At 45.9% G+C, this 23,903-nt stretch overlaps 1 protein-coding gene across 6 annotated transcripts in view; it reads left to right on the forward strand.

Moving 5' to 3' along the window:
- The window catches only part of ITGA9 (integrin subunit alpha 9), a 354,847-nt gene that overhangs the window by 44,539 nt on the left and 286,405 nt on the right, over window positions 1–23,903 (forward strand). For all 6 annotated transcript variants that reach the window (XR_014822712.1, XM_021071658.2, XM_021071659.2 and 3 more), the window contains exons 5-8: window positions 8,962–9,029; window positions 17,969–18,098; window positions 19,563–19,648; window positions 22,550–22,618. Coding sequence is in view for 5 of the 6 variants with exons in the window: in XM_021071658.2 (XP_020927317.1) it covers window positions 8,962–9,029; window positions 17,969–18,098; window positions 19,563–19,648; window positions 22,550–22,618 (353 nt within the window). In the remaining variant the exon portion in view is untranslated. The remainder of the gene's footprint in view (window positions 1–8,961; window positions 9,030–17,968; window positions 18,099–19,562; window positions 19,649–22,549; window positions 22,619–23,903) is intronic.

Consider the following 23,903-nt stretch of genomic DNA (forward strand, 5'->3'; position numbering starts at 1 on the left):
TACTGGGGAGCTGTGACCCATCACAGAGAAAATGTTCCTATTTTTTATGTCATGATTTTATGAACTTTTTGGACACTACACCATAGACTTTTAGGCCGTGTTACAGTTTTGCAGTGGTTAGATGTAACCTATAGACAAGTCCTAGGAGGAGCAGGGGCCAGACTTGGCTTCTGAGGCTGATACAGTTTTTTGTTTGTATGTTTGTTTTTTGCTGGGAGAATGTTATGGATCTTTCCTTACTCCAAGCATTTGGTTTTAGTATCTGAACAGTGGTATGAGTGTCCCTGTTTTAGCAATATTTATTTCGTTAAGTTCCTTTAACTTTGGTCACCAAGTGAATTCTACTCAGTTTTCAACTGGGATCCTTGCTGAAATGTGACTGCCCTGGTTCAGGGTCACTTTTCTGGGAGGGACTAAAGATAATACAATATACAGTGTCTTGATCAGTTGGACTGTTGTAACAAAAATACCGTAGATGATGTGACTTAAATGATAAAGATTCATTTCTCAGCATCCTGGAAGCCAGGAAATCTAAGGTCAAGGCTGTGGTCAATGACGTGTATAGATGGCCCTCCTGCCTGTGACCTTAGGAGTCGGAGAGCAGAGGGGCAAGCTCTCTCAGGACTCCCGTGAGGGCGCTGATCTCTTTCATGGGGGCTGCACCCTCACGACCATATCTAATCCTAATTACCTCCCAAGGCCCCCCTTCTAATATCATTGCACTGGGGAGTGGGGAGTATGGTTTTAACACATGAATTGTTGCGGGGGACACAAACACTCACTCTATAAGACACTATAAAATTGAAAGTAGCTGTATTGCGATGTGCCCATAAAGTTGCTTGCTTCTGCTTTCAAAGTAGGGATTTGAAAAATGGGGTTACCAGATTCTGAGGGGAAGGAACTACTTAAAGATGGTAAAACATGAAGAAAAAACCTTTTTTACTGTTGTAAAAAGAAATACATAGCATAAAATTGACTGTTTTCACCATTTGAAAAAATTTTTTTTTGTCTTTATAGGGCCACGCCCACAGCATATGGAAGTTCCCAGCCTAGGGGTTGAAGTGGAGCTGTAGCTGCCGGCCATGGTAGCGCCAGATCCTTAACCCACTGAGCAAGGCCAGGAATTGAACATGCTTCCTCATGGATCCTAGTCAAGTTTGTCACCACTGAGCCACAATGGGAATGCCCTTTTTTCTCCATTTTTAAGTGTGCAGTTCTGTGGTGCTGTGCACATTCACATTGTGTAACCATCACCACCCATCTCCAGGACATTTTCATCATCTCAGACTGAAATCATACCCGTTCAATGATGACTCCCATGCCCCTCTTCCCCTCAGCACCTGGCAGCCACCACTCTACTTAGTTTCAATGAATCTGACTACTTTACATACTGATCAGTGGAATCATACAGTATTTGTCCTTTTGTGTCTGGCTTAGCTCACTTAACATGATGTCTTCAAGATTCATCCATGAGAATGTCCTTCCTTTTTAAGGCTCAATAATATTCCATCAAATGTCCTTCCTTTTAAAGGCTGAATAATATTTCATCGAATGTATTCCATTGTTTAGTCATTCATCCATCAATGGAAATCCCCCTCTTTTTTTTTTTTTTTTTTTTTTTTTAAAGGAAGAGAATGTTATCACTGGAGTTGTATTCTGTGAAGCATGATGGTGTGGCAGAGGCAGAGTGAAAAATCAGGAGCCCTGTTCTTTAATCCTGACTCAGGCTAATTTGCTATGTGGCTTTAAATAAACCACTTGTGCTCTCTGAGCAATAGTGACTTCATCGGTAAAATGAATGGATGGGGTTAGAATGATCTATAATGCTCTAAAGATCTTTTACCCTCTTAAAGCCTTTTGCTATCACTTATCTGTAAGTTTATGGCTTCATTCAGTTTTCCTTTAATGCTCACTGTAGATGGCTTAATTGTCAATTATTTTGATAAAGTGTTCTCCTTTCCTCTCTAACCTAGCTATTTAAATTGCTTATTTTCTTTTTTTATTTAGGCTGGTGGTCCTTGTAATTGAGGGTAGTTTGGTCTTCTCTTCAGTTTTATATATTTAAATATTCTTTTTGTCACTAGAGAGCTGTCTGCCTAAATTTATCATCTTCCAAATTGTTGTTGTTTTAAATTGAAAGGTAGTTGATTTACAACGTTGTCTTAGTAAGCAGTGGTTCAGTTTTTCTTTCTATCTATCTATCTATCTATCTATCTATCTATCTATCTATCTATCTATCTATCTATCCTTTCTGAGTTTCTTTTCCCTTATAGGTTATTACAAAATATAGAGTATAGTTCCCTGTGTTCCAAAGCAGGTCCTTGTTGGTTACCTATTTTATGTATAGTAGTGGGTATATGTTAATCCCAAACTCCTAATTTATCCCTCCCTTCCTTTCCCTTTTGGTAACAATTTTATTTTCTATGTCTGTGGGTCTCTTTCTGTTGTGTATATAAGTTCATTTGCATTATCAAATTGTTTAATTATGAGTTAGTATTGACTCAGAAATTGGGCAGGGAGTTCCTGTCATGGCTCAGTGGTTAAGGGATCCACCTAGGAAGCATGAGTTTGCGGGTTCGATCCCTTGCCTCGATCAGTGGGTTAAGGATCCGGCATTGCTATGAGCTGTGTTATAGGTCACAGACTTGGCTCGGATCTGATGTTGTTAAGGCTCTGGCGTAGGCCGGTGGCTATAGCTCCCATTAGACCCTGAGCCTGGGAACCTCCATATGCCATGGGTGCGGCCTTAGAGAAAGGCAAAAAAATAAAAATAAATAAATAAACCTAAAAAAAATAAAAGAAATTGGGTAAAAACAGAAGACTGGAAAGCTATTTTTTTCCTCTGATATTTTATATCATGTTTAAGCTAAGGAACTGTGGAAAAATAATTTTTAAATTGATATCTTAAAAAGACTGGCTTTGAAAGACGAAACTTCCTCAAATGGATAAAAGGAAGAGAGCTTAATAAGAAGTATATGTTACACTGTATATAAATCTTGATCTTTCCATGGGTTGGTTTTATCCCATTGTTTTGGGAAGAGTGCAGGAAGTGACCCCACCCAGTTTAATTCTTGAATAAATTAAATTCAGTAGGGTAAGCTCCATGCATTGAGTTGTGGGTCATGAACATTTGGATACCAGTATTTTTTCCTCTCTGAATTGCCTGCTGTTTAGACAGGGTTTAGTAAAATGAGCCGCTAAACCAAGGAAAATCTGGCCATTTTTAGACTGGAGGAAACATACCACCTAATGAATCAAAGTGTGTGACGTAGGCCGCATAGTTCAGACCTACCGTGGCAGGAAGACAGAGCTGTCCAGCCTGTCCCCACTCCTCCAAGTGATGTCTAGGTCCCCTTGTTCAACCACGTCTTGTTTCCCTCATTCAGTTCCCCCACATTCAACAGAGTCAGGCTTCTTCTAGCATCTCTGGTGCCAAGGCTGATTCTCCCTTGCTGCTTTGAGATGGATAAATGTTTTGTTCCATAGTGGAGAGGAAAGGAATCAGCATATTGTGGCCTTTCTGGCTGGTCACGTCCTTGGGGCGTTTGGACTCCCTTTGTGTGGGCAGGAGCTATTCTTCCCAGGAACGCAGGAGACGGAGGTCCCGCCTATCCCTCCACCCCACGCTTCCTGGACTTCTCCATGGAGGGAGGGTTTGTGACCTGGGGTGTTTCGGGGGATGCTGTGAGGGGCAGCCCTTGTTCCCACACCCACTCCCCTTCTCATAGCTCTGTGGTGGTGGTCCTCCTGCCTTCTCCAGTGTAGGCAAGCAGAATCAAGCTTTCTAGCATATGGATGTGGTACACTGACCTATGTATGTATTTTTTGAAGAAAGGCCTGTATTTTAAAACCGAATTAGAAATTTCAACCTACCCGTTCTCTCTCTATATACATATATATATATATAAATATAAAATATATAAATACATATAAACATGTAAAATGTATATAATATTTAATATATCTAATATATATATAATTTATCTTTATAGTGTCATAATATGTTATATATGTTAAAATACGTATATAATGTAAAATATATAAATAAAATATAAAAATATTTACATTAATACATTTAAATATATTTTTACCTATTTATATGTATTTATATATTTATTTAGGTTTTTTTTTTCCAGAAGTAATCAGGTTAAAATAACATTGATGTCCTTAACTCATGGAAATAGCACTCATAAGAGTGAAAACAGCTGAAGCGTGTAGTGGTCCAGGCCCAGTGTGTCTGGCCAGCATCTCTTGGGAAGCCACCACTGCACCCGAGGTGCCAGTTTACCTGTTGTGTGGCCCTGTTCACTTTACAGATACTTTCCTAGATCACTTCTCACTTAACAGGGATTTTTGAACACCTAGTAGGCCAGCACAATGTGGCTGCTTGTTTTTACTGGAAAGGAGACAGGCCCAGAACGTGACTTGGGCTTTGGGCGGCCATGCTTGCACAATGGTGCTGTGTCTCTAGACACAATCGATCAGGAACAGCTTAGAAGTGTCCTGTGGAGGCTGCTCACAACACTTCTCCAGAGGAGTTGGCTTTTAGAAGAAGAGCCCTTTGCAGGTGGGGGTGGTACTTGGACACAGGCTCTGTGTCTCCTGAAATGGGCTGTCCCATCTGTGTCCTCAGATCTTCGAGGACAGTCCATGAAGAGTCACGCCAAGGATGGGCAGGGATTGAAGAACTGGAGCTGAATATTCTATCCAGTTCCTCCTAAGGCCCCAGACGAGGTGGAATTGCCCAAGGTAGAATCAGCCAACCTAGGTTTGGAACGCCCAGAAAAATCCATCCTGTGCGTCCTTGCCCTGCTCTGGTCACACCCACCGCCATCCTTAGGCCTCTAGGTTTAGTGATGGAACAGGTTGGAGAGGCAGGGTTCCTGATACACAGGGCACAAGGTAGGGCTGGGAGGTCAGGGAGACAGCAGTGGGTAATGGCTAAAAGTGAGATCTTAATTCTCTGCTGAGAAATTGAACCTGGGCAGCCTGGATGAAAACCAGGAATCCTGGCCACTAAACTAGTTAGAGGCTGAAAGCAGAAGTGCCCTGATGCTTGCCCCCTGCTGAAAGCAAGAATATTTCAAGGAGGCAAAGACTGTAAAAATAGGTATAAAGTTTATTGTTAGAAACACAGTACAGCGTGTGGGAGAGCACAGAAATACAGAGTAGTAGTCTGTTTATCTAAGACAGAATAAAAGCAGTAAAACACACACCCAAAGGAGAAGTGATGGTGTGGGCGTCCGCCTGAATGAGGAGTGCGCCAGAGAGGTGACTTAAACTACTTGTATGGGGTAGCTCTTCTGGGTCTTTGGCTTCCTTTAGCCGATTATCTTGTTTTATCTTTCACACCTGTCCAGATCTAGGGCCCTCCCCTGATCTGCGTACCCATCCTTTGGGTAATAGATTCCAAAGCAGAGCCTGGCAAGAAGGTTAACCAGACTTATTGCGGCCTGATGCCCCCTCCCTTTCTGACCCAGAGGGTCTCTCTGTGCGTGTGAAGTTGGGATCGCCCTGATCCTGAGGATGTGGAGTACGTGACCTCTTTGTTTTGTCCAAATAGGGCTCAGCCCCTCTTTTGATCCTGTCATTACCATTATTTAACAAGTTCACAGGAGACAAGTGCCAGCTGTGTGCCTGTGTCTATTGTTATTTCTATCGTAAAGAATAGATAGGCAGGAGTTCCCGTCATGGCGCAGCAGAAATGAATCTGACTAGGAACCATGAGGTTGTGGGTTCAATCCCTGGCCTCGCTCAGTGGGTTAAGGATTTGGCATTGCTGTGAGCTGTGGTGTAGGTCGCAGATGCGGCTCAGATCCCGAGTTGCTGTGGCTCTGGCATAGGCTGGCGGCTACACTCCCATTGGACCCTTAGCCTGGGAACCTCCATATGCTGCGGGTATGGTGCTTAAAAAAAAAAAAAAAAAAGGATAGGTGGCTCTGTTGCAAATATTTGTCCTGGATCCCACCTATCTTCTGCCTCAGGAAGTGTAAACAAGAGGCTAGTTGCAGTTGTCCATCCTGGAGCCCATCTATCTCCAGCCTCATGGGGGTATCCAAGGTGGGGACCAAGGTGAGGAGGTTGGAGAGTCCAGATGCTCAGCGGCTGGAGGAGTGTGTTGCATGTCTGCCCCGGTCTGAGGTCTGGGCATGGAGAGTGGCGTCCACACCTTCCCTCAACACAGGCCCATAGCATACACCTGGCACGGGGCTGGTGTTGTGGGCAGGGACACAGGTGAACTCATCTCTGTGCTGAACAAACTGTGTGATGAACAAACACATTTTGAGATGGGGAGAGGGTATCACTTACCTTTACCTGCAAGGTCACCTGGGCAGAGACGCTGAAGAGGGGTTCTGAGAGGTTCTAGGGGGCTGTAGAATGTGCAGTATCAGATATAGACTCACCGGCCGAAACTTCCTAGACCGGAGTTGCCACACCTGCCCCGGAAGTGTATGTGATGTGATGGCTGGGGGGCGGGGATCAAGGATCACAGGACTGAATCCTGTTCCGTTGCAGGGGTTAGTCACAGTCACAGAAGTTTCTGGAAGGTCAGAACATGGCCTGTCCTCTAATCAGGAGTCATGGGTACCAGTCAGGAGTCCCACATTGTTTGATTCTTTGCTCTGGAGAATTGTGAGAAGGCAGGTGAAGACCCCGGGGTTTCAGGCACATCAGAACTGGTGATGGTGTCTGCTTCCTGTGTGACTCTGGCCCACAGACCTCTGAAGAGGCCTTCTCAGCTTGGGGAGCCGGGCTGGCCTCTGGACAGTGCAGTGCCTCTGGCTGAGGCTGGAGTGCTCGTCCAAGGGCTTCCCCCACAGGGGTTTAGCCTGGGGTGGGAGCGGGGCACTCCTAGCTCCCAGAATAGCTGTGGCCACCTGGAACCCTGGGGCCTGCTCAATGAGCTAGAGCAAGTTTTCCTATCCATTTTTGGAGTCTAGTCACAAAAAAAGATCTTGAGATCATTTTCTTTAAAATATGAAAGATTCCCACATAATTCCTATTCACATCCTAAATTTATGAGGCTGAACTCACGTGTCCTGCGCTGTAGTTTCCTTCAGCTCATGGGGGCTGAGTTTCCTTCATCCATTTCAACTGGAGAGGTGCAGTTGGGTGTTTAATCTTGCAGTCAGTGGGTAAAATAGGCTTTTTGCCACTCCTTCCACATTTAATGTGACTGTTCCGGTTGGACATTTTGATCCTTCTTACCATTGTGCTCTTTGATGTAGGATTTATTATTAATTTTTATTATTTCTTGCTGTCATACAGTTTTGGTGCAGGATCTCGTTATGATTTTGCATAAGTCCCGCTCCCTACCCTAGTGCAAGATTTTGCAGAGAAGCGCCTTCCCTTGTCCCTGGGTTGCTCTCTGGCAGGGCTGTGAGTTCTCTTTGTAATAACAGGACAAGGCAGGAGGATCTGATTTAGCCCTCGCCTGGAAGAGGAGTAACTCCATTGACATTCCGTTGTAATTTAGCAGTTGGTTAATGGCCACTTACTGGAAAATGTTACCAGGCTCTGCGGTGAGTGTTGTTAGAAACTGAACTACTCTGTATATTTCCCCAGGGCCCTTCCTCACGCCACCCTCCTCCAGGAGTCACTCTGGGCGGCAGGAAGTGGCCCTGTGTTGCAATCAGCTTCATTGTTCCTTTGTATTTATTTTGTGTTTCGGAATTAAGTATATTGCTTTTAATGGGACCAGAGACTTACCAGGAGCCTGTGTGTGAGATGTGGGGGCCACTGAGTAGCTCCGACCTAAAGGTGCCCAGGGACAGCTGTGGGCCAGTGTCCCGCAATGCCAGTTTCACATGTAATTAGTCATCTAAGCTGGACATCTCTCCGTCTCCATGTCTTTACCCATGTCATTATTTCACAGAACTGGTCACCTCCTAGGTTTTTTGCAGTCACTCACTTTGCAAAACCTCTGATCAGCCACAGAGGTGAAAGAATTTGAATTTCCAGGTCTGCTGAACTTGTATAGACTCCTGACTTTGTCATTTACTAGCTGTGTGACCTCGGACGATTCACTTAACCTCTCTGAGCCTCAGGGGGTGTTAACTGTTAACCATGGTGTTACGGGCTCCCAGGGATGAGGGACTGATGAAATGGTGTGTGGGCACAGCTGACAGAGTGCCCAGAACATGCTCGACTTAAAATGCCACCGTAAAAACGAAAGAGCAGCGACCAAGTGACCCATGTGTTGGGTTTGAGTGTTGGGGACTGAGCAGTTGGTGGAGGATGAGAACTTAGCCATTTGTTCCCTTTTGACCTGGAGAGAGCGCCCCTTTTCCTTCCACATGAGGAAGACAGAGGTGTCAGTGATGGTGTCACTGTGTGCTGGGGCTGGCCTCATCTCGAAGAGACACAGTGAGTGATGGCCTGAAGCATGATCTTAATTCTCTGCTCAGGAGTCAAACCTGGGCAGCCTGGATGAAAACCAGGAGTCCGGAGGCTCCTCTGCCTGCGGGCCCTGGCCTCTGAGGGCTGGCTTCTGGTCCTATAGTAGAAAGCATGTTGCCTCCAGCTGTATGGAGTGTCTTTTGGGGAAGCTTGGTCGCCTTCCAGGGGACTCCACACTGGGATGGCCACATCATTCCGTTTTGGGGTCATGTTTTTAGCTCTTTCTACCTACTGGGGCTCTCCGTCCTTTCTGAAGTGAATGAAATAATTGTCACCAGTCTCCCACTTAATGACCGTGGCTGCTGCTCGGCTTTTCCCACATGCACGGAGGAAGTCCACGGGGGCACTTGGCAGGCTCACCAACTGATGGCACAGGACCCTGGATTCTTGAGGTCTGGTGGATTCCAGAGACTTTCCTTCTGCGCCCAGTCTGGACGGCGTCCCTGGGCCCGGGCTGCGGCCGCACATGGGGACGCGGCCAGCATGCTGGGCCACGGCACACACGACTGGCGCACACTGAGGCTGTGGTTTGCTTCTCTCCCTTCCCTCCCTCCCTTCTAGAGTATAAGAAGAAGTACGGGGAGGAACACGGCTCCTGCCAGGCCGGGATCGCAGGCTTTTTCACCGAGGTGGGTATCCTTGTCCTGGCCTTCCTCGTCTCCTCATCTCTCCTCAGGATTCGTTTCCTGGCCGATGGTGATTTGGGGAGCCCTGGGAGGTGAGTCTTCTGATGCCCCCCATCCTTGAGCTGTGAGTGGATTCTGGTCCTTGTATCCAGGGAAGGATGTTGAAACTGCTGATGGCCTCTGGGCCAGAGACCGCTGGGCAAGAGAGGGTGGGCCGGCCCATTTGGAGGGTACCCTTATTGGGACAGTTTCTCCAGGACTCAGCTTGACTGTGAGACCCATGGAAGGAATTGATTAAAAGGGTGCGAGTGAGACAATGCCCAACAAGTTGGTGTCTCCTTGCCGGCACCTTTGGAGATAAATTAAGCATCTGGGTATTACCTCCTTGAGTGGAGGGACTTTTTTTTTTTTTGCCTCACCCAAATCATGAAGAGGTTCCTGGGATCTCCTATGTTTTTCTTTTTTAGGGCTGTTCCCGTGGCATATGGAGGTTCCCAGGCTAGGGGTCGAATCAGAGCTACAGTTGGTGGCCTACACCACAGCCACAGCAACGCTAGACCCGAGCCACGTCTGCCACCAGTGCCACACCTCACAGCAACGCCAGATCCTCACCTTAGTGAACGGTGCCAGGGATTGAACCCTTGTCCTCATGAATACTGGCTGAGTTCATTACCACTGAGTCACAGCGAGAACTCCTGCTTTTTTTTTTTATTGCCGTAAAAGAAGCATAAAATAAAACTTACCATTTTAACCATGTGGAAGCAAATAGTCCAGTGCTATTTAGTATGTTCACAGTGTTGTGCAGCCATCACCTCTGTCTAGTTTTGGCACACTTTGGTCACCTCTCTCAGCATCCATTCTCAACCCCCACCCTGTGTGTTCTGCCCACCAGCCCGAGGAACCTTTAAAATCAAACCCTGTCATTCTGACTGCGTGGCTTCCCATCACGTGGTAGATGAAGGTCCAGACTCTGTGTGTTGGCCCTTGGGCCTAATGTCTTCCTTCCCTCACCATGTAACAACCCAGGGCTGAGGGAGGGATTGGGACAGTGATAGGGGAGAAAACATTTCTAGCACCCACTGGTTTTGACAGCTGCTGGAACACACACCAGACTCTCAGTGGCAGCATCATAATGGAGGTCCCTGCGTGTGGTGTTTTGTGCACAAGTGCACATTTCTTTAGGGGAACTGCATAGGAGGGGGATTGCGGGATGGAAAGCTGTCCAAACCATGAATTATGATGTGTGCTGGCAAATGGCACTCCAGAAGTATTACCAATTGGCATGCCCCCAGATGTGTGCCATCGTCCCTACATCCTCTCACTAACTCTTCTAATTTTTGTCATAACAAAAGGAGAGATATTTCGTTTTCATGGCTCTTTACCTGAGTATTAATGCTGTTTAGTATCCTTCTCAAATATAGACCATTTGTATTTATTTTTCTGGAAATTGTCTATGTTCTTTGTCCATTTTTTTTTTAATTGCTGTTTTACTGGTTTTTAGGAACTTGTATTTTTTTCTTTTTTCTTTTTTTCCAGCTGTACCTTTGGCATATGGAAGTTCCTGGGCGAGGGGGTCAAATCAGAGCTGTAGCTGAGGCCTACACCACAGACACAGCAATGTGGGATCCAAGCCTCGTCTGTGACCTACACCACAGCTCACGGCAACGCCAGATCCTTAACCCACTGAGCAAGCCCAGGGATTGAACCCACATCTTCGTGGAGACTAGGTTGGGTTCTTAACCTGCTGAGCCACAGGAGGAACTCCTAGAACTTGTATTTTCAACACTAATGTCTTACCTGTTGTGTGTGTTGTGATTTTTTTCCACCAGTCTTGTTCTTGTCTTTCAAGCTTGCTTATGATGTCTTCACTGACATTGAACATTCATAGTTAATCAAAGCTATTTGTCTTTCTCTTTTTGATTTCTAGACTGCTCTCTTAGGAAGGTCGTCTTCATCCTAAGAATATGAAATATCCTCCTATATTTTGTTCTGCCACTTTTTTTTTTTTTGGTCTTGTTAGGGCCACACCCACGGCATATGCAGGTTCCCAGGCTAGGGGTCGAATCGGAGCTGTAGCTGCTGGCCTACGCCATAGCCACAGCAATGCCAGATCTGAGCAGCATCTTCGACCTACACCACAGCTCATGGCAACACCAGATCCTTAACCCACTGAGCAAGGCCAGGGATCAAAGCTGTGTCCTCTTGGATCCTAGTCGGGTTCGTGAGCCACTGAGCCATGATGGGAACTCCTGTTCTTCCACTTTAATAGAGTAAAAAATATTTTATCTTTAATCCATCCTGGATTTATGTTTGCAAACATTGTATGGTAGACATGAACACCAGTATTTTCCTAAACGTATATTTGCTTGTTCTGATACAGGTTTGTCAGATAGTTTCTCTCTCCCCATTGATCTGAAATACTATCCTGCCATATGCCCACTTCATTCATATTTCGTCTCAATACGCATTTTGATCGTGTAACTACTATGGCTGTTGTTTTTCCAGTGAGGTCTAGTAAATTATGACTTAACTGAGTAGGCAGCAGGGGCACATCGTAAGTTCCCAAGCAGGTGGCGGATACAGTGGTAGCGGTGCTGTAAGAAAGACTCTTTGGGCTGATGTGCCCAGGTGTTTGGAATTAGGAGTGCCTGGAGGGAGGCCAGGTGGGAGGCTGAGATGTGGTCCAGGCAGACTAGGAGGATGCTTTAGGAATAAAAATGATTACGTGAGTCGGAGAATGGGAAGGTGGTACCAGTGGGCTGGGGCAGGTAGAGGAAAGAGGTTTTATGCCAGGTTCTGGGGAACAATGGTACCAGTAGAAAGGGGGCCCCCCAGGGAAGAGTCCACTGGAAGAAGTCAACCCATGGATCTGCCTTAGACACATGCAGTGTGAAGTGATGGAATGCGCACATAGATGTTTTTAGAATCCAGCCTAGGTTTGGCCAACGCTAGTAATTTTCTGAGGGGTCTAGTTGTGCTTAGGATGGGGCTAGGGCTGGGAGGCTCTGGGTAGAATGCCTCCTTTAGATGATGGGAGAAGAAAGTCACTTCATCAGAAATAGAGTTTTGCAGGAGAGGTTGGTGGGGAGCTAGGGGGGAGGAAGATCTTGTGGGGTGGGGGTGTCTCCAGCTGGAGAGTCAGGGAAGATGAGGGTACTGGGGCTACATGGAAGGGGGGCTAGGCTTGGCTAGGGGAGCCAGAAGGGCAGGGCATGGAGGGAAACTCAGGAGCCTCTGCAAGCCCTGGGTTAGCAGAGACCCCAGAGGATCCGTTGGGGCTCTAGGCTCTAGAATCTAGAGCCCGAGGGCAGCACGGTACCTGGCATGCACTGACTGGGTGGAGTGAGCAGCAATGGGGCCACTGCCTGGAGAGGTGGGGGAGCCGGCGCCATAGCAGGTCCAGACCCAGCGATGCTGTGTCCGGGCCCCTCTGGGCCTTGGCCTCTGCTTCAGTTCCCAGGCTTTTGGCCTCCCTGAACATGAGGTCTTTGAACTCTTGGTCTCTCTCATTTCTGGAACTTCAGCTGTTGGAGGCCGAGCAGGAAATGTGGTGGATGGGGTCAAGCGGCCCTACCCGCCCCCCCCTCCTTTCCCGCTGACCTTGTCACTTGAGCTTGCCTCTGCTGGGAGCTGGGCCGCCCCTGCACAGGGCGGGCGGCTGCCTTCCAGGCTGGATGTGCTTCTTTTGCCTTTGCGGTCATGGCCGTGTTGCCCCAAACTACTCTGGCCCAAGATGCCTGCTTGACCTGAAGGTCAGTGACCCTGGGGTTATCTAAGCTTTTGGAGTTATGCACACCCCATGAATTTTAGCCCAGCGTGAGGATAAAGGAGGACTTCCCAGAAACTTATATATTTTTGTAGCTGAGGATAACAGAGATAGATACTTCTAAGCTGCAAGAAAAGACTTGACCCAACTCCGCCAGCCTTGGAGTCCCACCGTGAGAGCCTGGGGACATCCGGGTGGAAGTATTTTCACCACAGACTTCTCAAGGATCCTGGGGACTCTTATCCCCCCTGCTTGTGCCAACCTGTGGCTTCTCTTGGGCAGTTTCAGATGCCTGTGTACCCAGAGAGGTCCTGCCCTGGGGAAAGGCCCAGGCTGTTCATTGGTTGGATTCTGCACACCTGATTGAGGCAGTGGTGGCCTTGGGGCTTTGAAGAAGCTTGTACCACTGTGTGTTACGTTTGTGTTGGCTGTTCTTGGATGGTGGGGAACCAAGCATTGATCATATCTTCCTGGCATATGTAGTGCCAAAAGGGCCCACGCTGCACTCACAGTGGATGGAAAAAGCCAAAGAGGAGGGCATTGCAGGGAGATGCTCTTTCCAGCCCTCATCCCCCACCCCAGCCCTGACAGGTGTCAGGCTAGGCCTTGGTTTATCAAGTTTGAACTTCAAGGAGAAGGAACATGAGCACCAGGTAGAGAGGGAAAAACCCCCAAAGCTGTTGGTTTTAAAGGCTTTTGAGAAAAGGGATTACCTTGCCTTATCCTCTTTGTAGTGTTTGAGAGAGAGGCTATAGCCATACATTGGGCATACGTCTCTCACCTTTTATCCTACGTTACTCTAAATCATCAGCAAACAGCACGCCTACTGCCTGGTATCCCAGAGAGCCTTACAGGCCTCTGGGGATGCTCAGAGCTTTGGCCTATGAAGAGCCGCCAGTGGAGAAGGCCCTCTACTGTGTGTATCGCTGGCATCAGGGACATGGCTCATTATGTCCTTCTGTGCTCTGTCTTCTGAGCACTGATGACAGATTCTGAGCTTAAGGCCAAGGAAGATGTCTCTTGCTCTAATGAGCATTTGTCTTTCTCACGCCCCTTCTAGAACTAGCACAGTCCCTTACACAGAACAGAGGTGTCTAAGGGGAATGAATGAGTGAATGAAACAATGCCCTGCCTGTGGTTCCCCAGTGATATGTTCTGAGTGCAGAAAACGATGTGTTTTTATGAAACAGTGAGACACCCCTGAGAGTATCTGGTTTCTCATCAGTAGCATCGTTGGAGGTGGATAGGATCTCAAAACCTTAAGCTGAAATGTTTCCCCACCGACATTCTTGGTCCACACCTTCATTCAGGCAGGAGTCTGGTGGCTTTCCTTCCTTCTATGCTCACTCCTTACTCTTTGTTAAGGGTCTTTACCCAGCTGACCACAGAACCCGTGTTGTTCACAGGGTTGCCTTGAGGGTGCTGTCACAGGAGCACCCTCCTACCTGTGTGCTCTATCTGCCTCTCTCTGTTTTTCTCGGTTGGTACCTCTGGCATTTTCAGACATTTCCTCCCTGGGAATTCGCTAACTTTAGAACTTGTCATCAGAAACTCAGAATTGCTGGTGCAGGGTCTGTCTTCCCGGCACTCATTGGAAACCAGCAGCTTCTGACACTGGTGAGGCTAGCTCTGCAGAGAGGTACCAGCCGGGAAGGGTATTTCTAAATATGACCATGTAGGGACTCCAAAGGCCAAGGGAGGGGTGGGTGTGTGTCAGTAATGAGAGGCATGACCGGTACAGAGTCTGTCATCTCTATGACGCCCGAAGACCAGGGCCACAGCAGTGATCTGAACCACAGCAGGCCTCTATCTCCTGAAGGCCTGAGATTTGGGATTTTGTAAAATAAATTTTCTTTATTTTAACCCTTTCAGATAGAATTTTTTTCTAAAACATTTTGTACATTTCCATGTGCCTTATGTCAGGAATATCATATAAAGGGACTTAATTGATTATCTGGTATAAGCTTTCTTGTATATTGGTAGATGCTTAGTAAATACTGAGTTTGAAAATGATTTTGTTAGAAAAATAATAATAATTATTATTATTATTATTTTTTGCTTTTTTATGACTGCACCCATGGAAGCTCCCAGGCTAGGGGTTGAATCAGAGCTGCAGCTGCTGGCCTATGCCACACAGCCACAACAACATGAGATCCGAGCCTCATCTGTGACTAACACAGAAGCTTATGGCAATGCTGGATCCATAACCCACTGATTGAGGCCAGGGATTGACCCCACATCCTCATGGATACTAGTTGAATTTGTTTCTGCTGCGCCACAACGGGAACTCCCAATTTTTCTTATTTCTTACTGCAGTGTAGATACTTTAGGAAATAGAGATAAAGAGAAAGGACTTCCTGTTGGAAGGAAAGCCTCACCGGTGATGTAGAGGTTGCGAGGATGTGGTAGGCGCCCGCCTTCCTCTCAGTCCCTCGAAGCCTCCATGCAGCGTGGGCTCTGTTTGGATGCTTATGCCCTGTCATCTTAGGAACCCATTTTGCATTTTCAGAGATGACTTTCTTGTCGGTGTGAATCACTCTTCTAGAACTTTGAAAAACAAAAAGATAAAAAAAAAAAAGAAAGAAAAAGAAATCCTGTCTCCCAGTGGGAAAAAAAACAGAAATGTAAATGTTTTGAGGCTTATCCTTCTAATTTTTGTCTGTCTCTGTGTATGCATTTTTTTCCTTTTCTTTCCTGTATTCTTAACCAGCTAAGCCACCAGGGAACTCCATATTTAAAAAAAAAATAAAGCATGATCATAGCACACACATTGTTTGGAAGATTCTTTTTGGAAAAATTTTGAGAATTAAAGTATAGTTGATTTGTAATATGCCAGTTTCTCTGTACAGCAAAGTGACCCAGTCATATATATATATTATATATATACATATATATATATAATATATATATATAATATATATATAATATATATTATATATGTATATATATAATATATATATATATACACACACATATATATATAATATATATATGTATATACATATACATTCCCTTTCTTATATTATCTTCCATCATGGTCTATCCCAAGAGATTGGATATAGTTCCCTGTGCTATACAGTAGGACCTCATTGCTTATCCATTCTAAATGTAATTGTTTTCATCTACTAACCCCAAACTCCCAGTCCATCCCACTCCGTCCCTCCTCCTGCTTGGCAACCACAAGTCCATTCTCTGTCTGTGAATCTGTTTCTGTTCTTCTGCAGAGAAGTTCATTGTTACCACATTTTAGATTCTACATGACTGGTATGAGGAGATACCTCATTGTAGTTTTTTTTTTTTTTGTTTGTTTGTTTTTTTTTTTTGTCTTTTTAAGGCTGCACCTGCAGCATAAGGAGGTTCCCAGGCTAGGGGTCTAATCAGATCTGTAGCCGCCAGACTACACCAGAGCCATAGCAACGCAGGATCTGAGCCCTGTCTGTGATCTACACCACAGCTCACGGCAATGCCAGATCCATAACCCACTGAGTGAAGCCAGGGATTGAACCTGCAACCTCATGGTTCCTAGTTGGGTTTGTTTCCACTGCACCAGGATGGGAACTCCCTCATTGTAGTTTGGATTTGCATTTCTTTAATTATAGTGATGTTCAGCATTTTTCAATGTTGTTCGGCATATCCTTTTAAACTCAGCAGCACTTTATGACTATCTCACAGTGCCATTAGATCGTCTATGGTAGTTTTAATGGTGCAGAAGTCTGTTGGATGGAGGTACCTTGATTTAGATTCCCTGTTGGTAGATGGTTAGGTCATTTCCAACTTTATTAGCACCGTTACAATGCCTGTTCTCATGGGTAAAGCCATGCAGGTGTCTGTGATGACTTTCTTGGTGATGGGATCACTTTTGAGCACCTTGAGTTCTCATTGGCATTGGCCACGAGAGGGTTGTGTAGCATCAACATGCCCCCAGGCTCTCTGAGGACACAGGCCCATGTACCCCTGTTCTAAATACTGATGCTAGTGTATCTTTGTGTGTTCCTGGGTCTGCTTTTGTTTTGTTTTGTTTTTCTTTTTAGAGCTGCACTTGTGGCATATCGAATTTCCTGGGCTAGGGATCGAATCGGAGCTATAACTATATCATATTGGAGCTATTGCTGTGGCTGTGGCCTATGCTGTAGCTTGCAGCAGTGCCAGATCCTTACCCTTCTTGGTGAGGCCGGGAATTGAGCACACATCCTCATGGAGATTATGCTAGGTCCTTAACCCGCTGAGCCACAATGGGAAATCCATGTTTGTTGGGTTTTTTTTTAAATTAATTTTTAACTGAATGAAAGATTCTTTAAATTCTGTAGTGCTTCACAATTTTCAAAAGTTTCACACATGATTTCATATAATCTCATAATAACTTTTTCCCTCCCACCCTTTTATTTTCCCCTCCTCCTTCCCTCTCCCCACTGGTACCCACTAGTTTGTTCATTATATCTGTGAGTATGCTTTTTTGTTTTTTGAATTTTATTGGGGTACAGTTGATTTATAATGTTGTATTAGCCTCAGGTTTACAGCATAGCGAATCAGTTCTATATATACATATATCCATTCTTTTTTCCCCATGTAGGTTATTACAGAACCTTGAGTATACCTCCCTGTGCTGTACAGTAGTCCTTATTAGTTATCTATTTTATATATAGTAGTGTGTATGTATGTTAATCCCATACTCCCAATTTATCCCTCCCCCTACAGTTTCCCCTTTGGTAATCTAAGTTTGATTTTGAAAGCTTTGGGTTTATTTCTGTTTTATAAATAAGTTCTTTTGTATCATTTTTATTAGAGTCCACATGTAAGTGATATCATATGCTATTTGTCTTTCTCTGTCTAGCTTATTTCACTTAGCATAATGCCCTCTAGGTCCATCCATGTAGCTGCAAATGGCATTATTTCATTCTTTTTTATGACTGAGTAATATTCCACTGTATATACATACGACATCTTCATTATTCATTCCCTTGTCAATGGATACTTAGGTTGTTTCCATATCTTTGCTGTTGCAAACAATATACATTATGTAAAAATTAAATGTTTTTTTACTGCTCAGATGAAGAAAGACCTTGGTGCAGCATCTTATTTAATTACGAGTTCTTTGTTGCGATTGTGGGTCTCATGGCACTGCCTTCACCCCTCTTCAGCTTCCTTACCTGTTTACCTTTGGGTTTCTCTTCTGTAGGAGCTGGTGGTCATGGGTGCCCCTGGGTCATTTTATTGGGCTGGGACAGTCAAAGTGCTGAACCTCACAGACAACACCTACTTCAAACTGAATGACGAAGTGATCATGAACAGGAGGTACACTTACCTGGGTGAGTAGCTCAGGGAGGTGCCAGGTAAGACAAGGGAAGTGGGGGCAATTACCACCAAGCTAGCCAAGAATAGCTCTTCTGGTGGAAAGAAGAGTTCCCTGGCTTTGGCATCTGTTGTTCTATTTAGTTGCTCGCATGGACTGTGAACCTTCAGTCTGAGAGAAATTGGCCTCCTGGGGAGTGAGAGGTGTCATCACAAAACGCAAACTGCTTATGATCACAGTATGAGGCTTTAAGGGTGAGGACAAGGTTTGGAGAATATATGGCAGCCTATACTGGGTTTCTGCTGCCAACAAGGCTCTCAGAAAGCAGGAGATGTTTAGACTATGCTCAGGCAGCTTCTACTGTTTTTTTTTCTAGATTCCTGTTGCATTCAGATTCTTTGTTTATGTACCCAACTACCTAGCCACCCACTGACAGCTTTTGTTGGCCCTCTCTTAGGAGTGGATGTGGCACAGTGGTTAATAGGCAGGGCCTTGGGCAGATTAGATTTGCATCTTGCTGTGTGATCTTGGGCGTTTTGCTGACCTGCATTTGGTCCATATTCCCATGTCTATGAAATGGAAGAAATAATCATACCTCCTTCATAGAGTTGGGACATTAAAAGAGATAGTGGCATCTGAAGACACATGTAAGAATGCTCATAACAGCTTTATTCACAGTAAAGCTCAAACAACTGGAAATACCCCAGGTGCCCAGGAGAATAAAGACATTACGATGTAGTCATTCAATGGAACATACTCAGCCATAAGAAGAAACTGCTAACGTACACAACATGGATAAATATCCCAGGTGTTATGTGGAGTGGAGTTTTGAACCGGCAGACCTAACATATGGGGATAGAAATGAGGCTAGGGGTGACCTGTGCGGGTAGTGACTGGAGGGAATGAAAGAAGCTCCTGTGCTTATGGTTCTGTGGTTAGGGTCACTCTGGGTGGTGATTGCATGGTTATGCACACGTGCACACACTTGTTAAATTCTGCACTTTGAATGTGTGTGCTTTGCTGTATGAAAACTGTATCTCATAAAGGAAAAAATAGAAGTAGTGTACTTAGCATAGCACCTGTTCCAGAGAGAATACTCAGCACTCTAGGAGTTCCCTGGTGCCCTAGGGCCCTAGCAGTTAAGGATCCAGCATTGTCACTGCTATGGCTTAGCTTCAATTCCTGGTCCAGGAAATTCTGGATGCCATGGGTAGAGCTGCCACCCACCCCCCGACTCCTCCGCAAAAAGAACTCTTCCTGCCTGGAGGTCCTTGTCAACCATTTTTTTTTTTTTTGTATGATCATTGAGCCATTCCAGCCTGAGAAGACTGACAGCTCCTATATGTTCCCTGGTCATTTATGTTCCAAGAGCAGCTGGATCATAATTGTCCAGATTAGGGATACTTGAGAAACGCTGTGCTCTGATGACTCTTTTTCTTCTTGCTCAACCCCGGCCTTGGTTTCTCCATGTCCTTTGCAGGCTATGCAGTTACTGCCGGCCACTTTTCTCACGTGTCCACCACCGATGTGGTAGGAGGTGCCCCGCAGGACGATGGCATCGGGAAGGTGAGGAGAAGAGTCTGTGGAATAATAGCGTGGGGTCCGGCAGGGGTTGTGTGCTGCTGCTCTTAGAGAGGTTTGTCAGCTCTCTTTGTTGTGAACGTTTTGCTGGGCGGCCAGCAGGCAAGTGATGATATATTGAGGAACGGCCTGCCCGTCGCCATCCACCCACCTTTGAGAATTGACTTTGAGAGCTTCATCAGAGTGTCACTACTTCTGCCAGACTTCTCCATGTTGCATGTTGTCATCTTAGAGTGTTTTCCATGGCTGACTGTGTGTGAGAGAGACGATGAGAGCTGACCTCTGGCCTCCTGGCCTCCTCCAGAGGAATGGGGCCCAGCTACCCAACTTCGAGCCTGCCTCTCTCCCAGACCCTTTCCAAGTTTGTCTTAATGGAGCCAGGTCTAGTCCCAGCTCTCTTAAGGGTTTTTGTTACTTATCTGTGGGCCAGGATACTCATATTTATTTCTCCAATGCTTTAAAAACAAGACTGTTTCAGCCCAGAGGCTAGACAGGGAATATAGGGGTCTCTTTTCCTAAAGTATCTGCCCAGAGTGTAGAAAACAGCCCAGAGTTCGAGGGTGGATCGAACCCCTTTGGGAATCTTGGCATCTCTGAGGCTTGACTTATGGAGAACTGTCCTTTGTGAATCTTAACTCCAGGCTTCAGGAAATGCAGTTGAGTGGGTCCAGATGAGTCAGGATTTTTTTTTGCTTTTTAGGGTCAAACTCTTGGCATATGGAAGTTCCCAGGCTACGGTTCGAATCGGAGCTATAGCCGCTGGCCTATGCCACAGCCACAGCAACACAGGATCCAAGCTGCAACTGCGACCTATACCACAGCTCATGGCGCAACGCCAGACCCTTAACCCACTAGGCGAGGCCAGGGATAATACCTGTGTCCTCATGGATGCTAGTCGGGTTTGTTATCACTGAGCTACAACAGGAACTCCAGGAATCTGCATTGTAACAAGCAGCGTTGGTTTTCTGAGGGTAAGACTGAAGAGCGGAATGAATGGTGTTAAGGTTTGAGCCTATAGGGGTGGACCTGTGATAGAATCTGGCCACATCTCCAGGAGCTCAGACAAGTGGATTCTGGAGATGGACCTAGACCCACTGTTAACTGGAGCCTTCAGCTGGGGTGTCGCTCTGATCAGCTGACATGGCCTCACTGATGGGCATTTGTGAGGGTCATTTCCCTGGGTCCTCCTGGGCAGGAATTGGGAGCCACTGCTCACGTTTTCTGGAGTATGTGGCTCTCTCCCCACTAACACTTCCTTGAAAATGAAGCCAAATAAAAAGCCAGGGCACTGAGCACAGGGGAGGTGTGCGGATGAACTCTGATAACTTCAAGCAGTGGATGGATCTTTGCAAGTCATGTGATTTCCTCTTCGTGGAGGGAAAGCGCCAAGCTGTCCTCACAGCGATAATCTATCTCTTCCGGGGGAGGAGCTGCATGTGACCGGCAATGTCGGTAGCATTGGTGGATAGTCACCAGGTGCAGAAAACTGGACTAATGGTATTGTCATCGCCTCAGATGGTTGTGGTAACTTTAGTCCCTGTCACGTCTTAGGATAAGAAAAGTATTTATTTATGATAGGGCCAGGCAGGGCATCATGGACTTGGTGAACAACAGCAGCAACAACCACCACCACCCGTGAAAATGCTGCCTTCGGTCGGAGCACGTGAGAGGTGCTGAGGACACTGTTGTTGGCCAAGCTGCTAACAGTTCCACATCCGGGGCCAGGCATGGGAGATGGTACAGACTTGCTTCCCTAGGACTCCAGGGTGGATCTCTGGCCCTCAGGATCTTGGTTATCATTTCTGGTGTCGGGGCAGGAAAGCACCGACATGAAGAGAGTGGCTGCTTATCCCACAGGAGGGTCTCTGACACTGGTTCTCACGTGATACTCACTCTTCCCTTAAGATGCACTTTGGAAAAAGAACCACCGTGGTCCTGTCTCTTAGGAGGTCCTACACAAACTGTCCTCTTAGTGGTGGAAATCATTGTGCAAATGCCCATGCAAAAGGCTCTGGAAAGTTCCGATAAAGGAATTTCTTTAATGTTTAACTCTGGCATTGCCTAAGCAAAATGCCTATTTACCCAAGCAGATCTCATGATGCTAATGTTCTGTGGAATCACTTTGGAAAATTGCTTAGTCTAAAATATTCACCTCTATGCTTCTGTCTTACACAGTCGGCCCTCCCTGTCTGTGGGTTTCAGGCTTCTGCGGGTTCAACCGACCATGGATGGAAAATATTTGGGAAAAAAAAATGTAGAAAGTTCTAAAAGCAAACCTTGAATTTGTTGCGCAACTATTTACATAGCATTTCCATTGTATTTACAATCATTTACATAGCATTTCCATTGTATTTGTAATCATTTACATCGTGTTTACATTGTACTAGTTATTCTGAGTCATGTAGAGATGATTACATGGGTTATATGCAACACTATGCCATTTTAATAAGGGGTTGAGCATCTGTGGATTTTGCTATCCTGGGAGTCCTGAACTTAATTTTCAGCAGACACCAAGGGACAGCTGAATTATACCTGCTAAAGTTCTAACTAATAGGAATGAAGAAAATATATCAAGGAAGAAAATACTTTTCTTGAGGGTTGACTTGTTTGGTAGTAACGTGGAAGCTTCTTGGGTCTTCCTGGGCATGGCTTCTGTTAAGGCTATGGTTCTGGAGCTGTGGAGATGATTTCTGCCCCAGCTTTGAAGGACACTTGCTTTGCTGAGTTGGGCAATGTGAACTATGCTGACTTCTTTGTTACCAGCTAGTGCAGGCACACCTGCATGTGTCTGGTCAGGCATTTAAATAGGACTCCCAGGAGGATGCAGATCAATATCTTTGGTCACTGTTTCCATCTTACTCAGGTTTTTTTCTTTTCCTTCCATAGGTTTATGTTTTTAGAGCTGACCGAAGATCAGGCACCTTAATTAAGATTTTTCAGGCATCAGGTAAAAAGGTGAGATTCTCGATATTCGTGTCTTATATGTTGGTTGGTTTGAGGGGTGTCATCATTTGGGAATCAGTTCTCAGTTTTTTAGAAAGTTGGCTTAAAGGCCCTACATTTACATGGTGGTGCTATTGCATGTTGGCGCCTCGACCTTCTCAGCATTGTGTGGAACTTGAAGATTTTGGGCTTCACACTTGTAGGGACGTATAGCAGGGTGAGTCTGTACACGGCCAGGTCACAGCACAGAGTTGTAAACAGTTGTGCATCGTTTGGATACTCCTCAAAACGACTCTGTGCTCTGTTTCTCTCTGCCTTTCTGCCTCTGCCCCTCCCTCCTTCCCTCCCTGACTGTCTTTCTGCTGTATGTTCACATTTGGAGCCCAGAGAGTTCAGGCCCTGTTGAGTACAGATAGCACGTCCTAGATACAGGACTGATTGCTTTCAGATGAGGCACACAGACAAACGGTTCTCTTCTCTCATCAACCCGAAGCTGTCCCTCCTCCTTACAGCCCAGCCCTCTGCCACCATTGCCATGGGGACTGTCACCACACAAAGAAATACCAAACAAAAATCACCCGGTTCCTTTGAGAACTTTGCAGTAGAAATAGCTGGGGCAGGTTGCCCTGAAATTAGTCGTGGGCATGGTTATCTGCCTGTGTCATCTTGTCAGCCTTACCCTGTTGTTAATCTTCTCTCCATTTCCTACAAGTTTCCATCATATTGTACTGGAGTCTGAAGTGAAGCCAGGTGGAAAGCCTGTGATGAATAAGCACCATTTTTCATGGGCTTATCAGTCATGCACACCTTCGTGGGGCCTAGATCAGCAGGATTGTTTGGTGGGATTGGCCACCCTAAGGGGACACACGTTTAGGGGGGGAGGTGAAGAGGGTAATTTGGAGACTTGTCTTGGTGGAGGCCTTCGTGAGCTCTGGGAAGATGCACCGGACGCCTGGGACGTGGAAGGAAGGGATGAGGAGATGGGAGGATGGCATAGTGGACCCGGCATTTCCCTACCGTTACCCTAAGAAAGAGGGAAAAGTGATTGTTTCCTTCTAGGGGCCACGGTGTGCCCCAGTTCAGGGGGTGTTAGACCGGCCTCACGCTGGGTTGGCACCATTACATACTGTTCTGATGGGAGTTCATATTCTGAGTTCCAGAAATCCCGCTCATGAGCAGAGCTTTTTGCAATTTTAACAACCTTCATGTGTATTCTTAGGTTATAACTGTCATAACTTTTTCAGTAGAGAATACATCACCAGCTTGGTTTTTGTGAAGTTTTCCCTGAGAACGGTTC

This window comes from Sus scrofa, chromosome 13 (assembly GCF_054392235.1).
Source record: "Sus scrofa isolate SSC_HxYL_T2T_F1_AM1 chromosome 13, Sscrofa_HxYL_maternal_Yorkshire_Landrace_v2.0, whole genome shotgun sequence".
NCBI classification, from domain to species: domain Eukaryota; kingdom Metazoa; phylum Chordata; class Mammalia; order Artiodactyla; family Suidae; genus Sus; species Sus scrofa.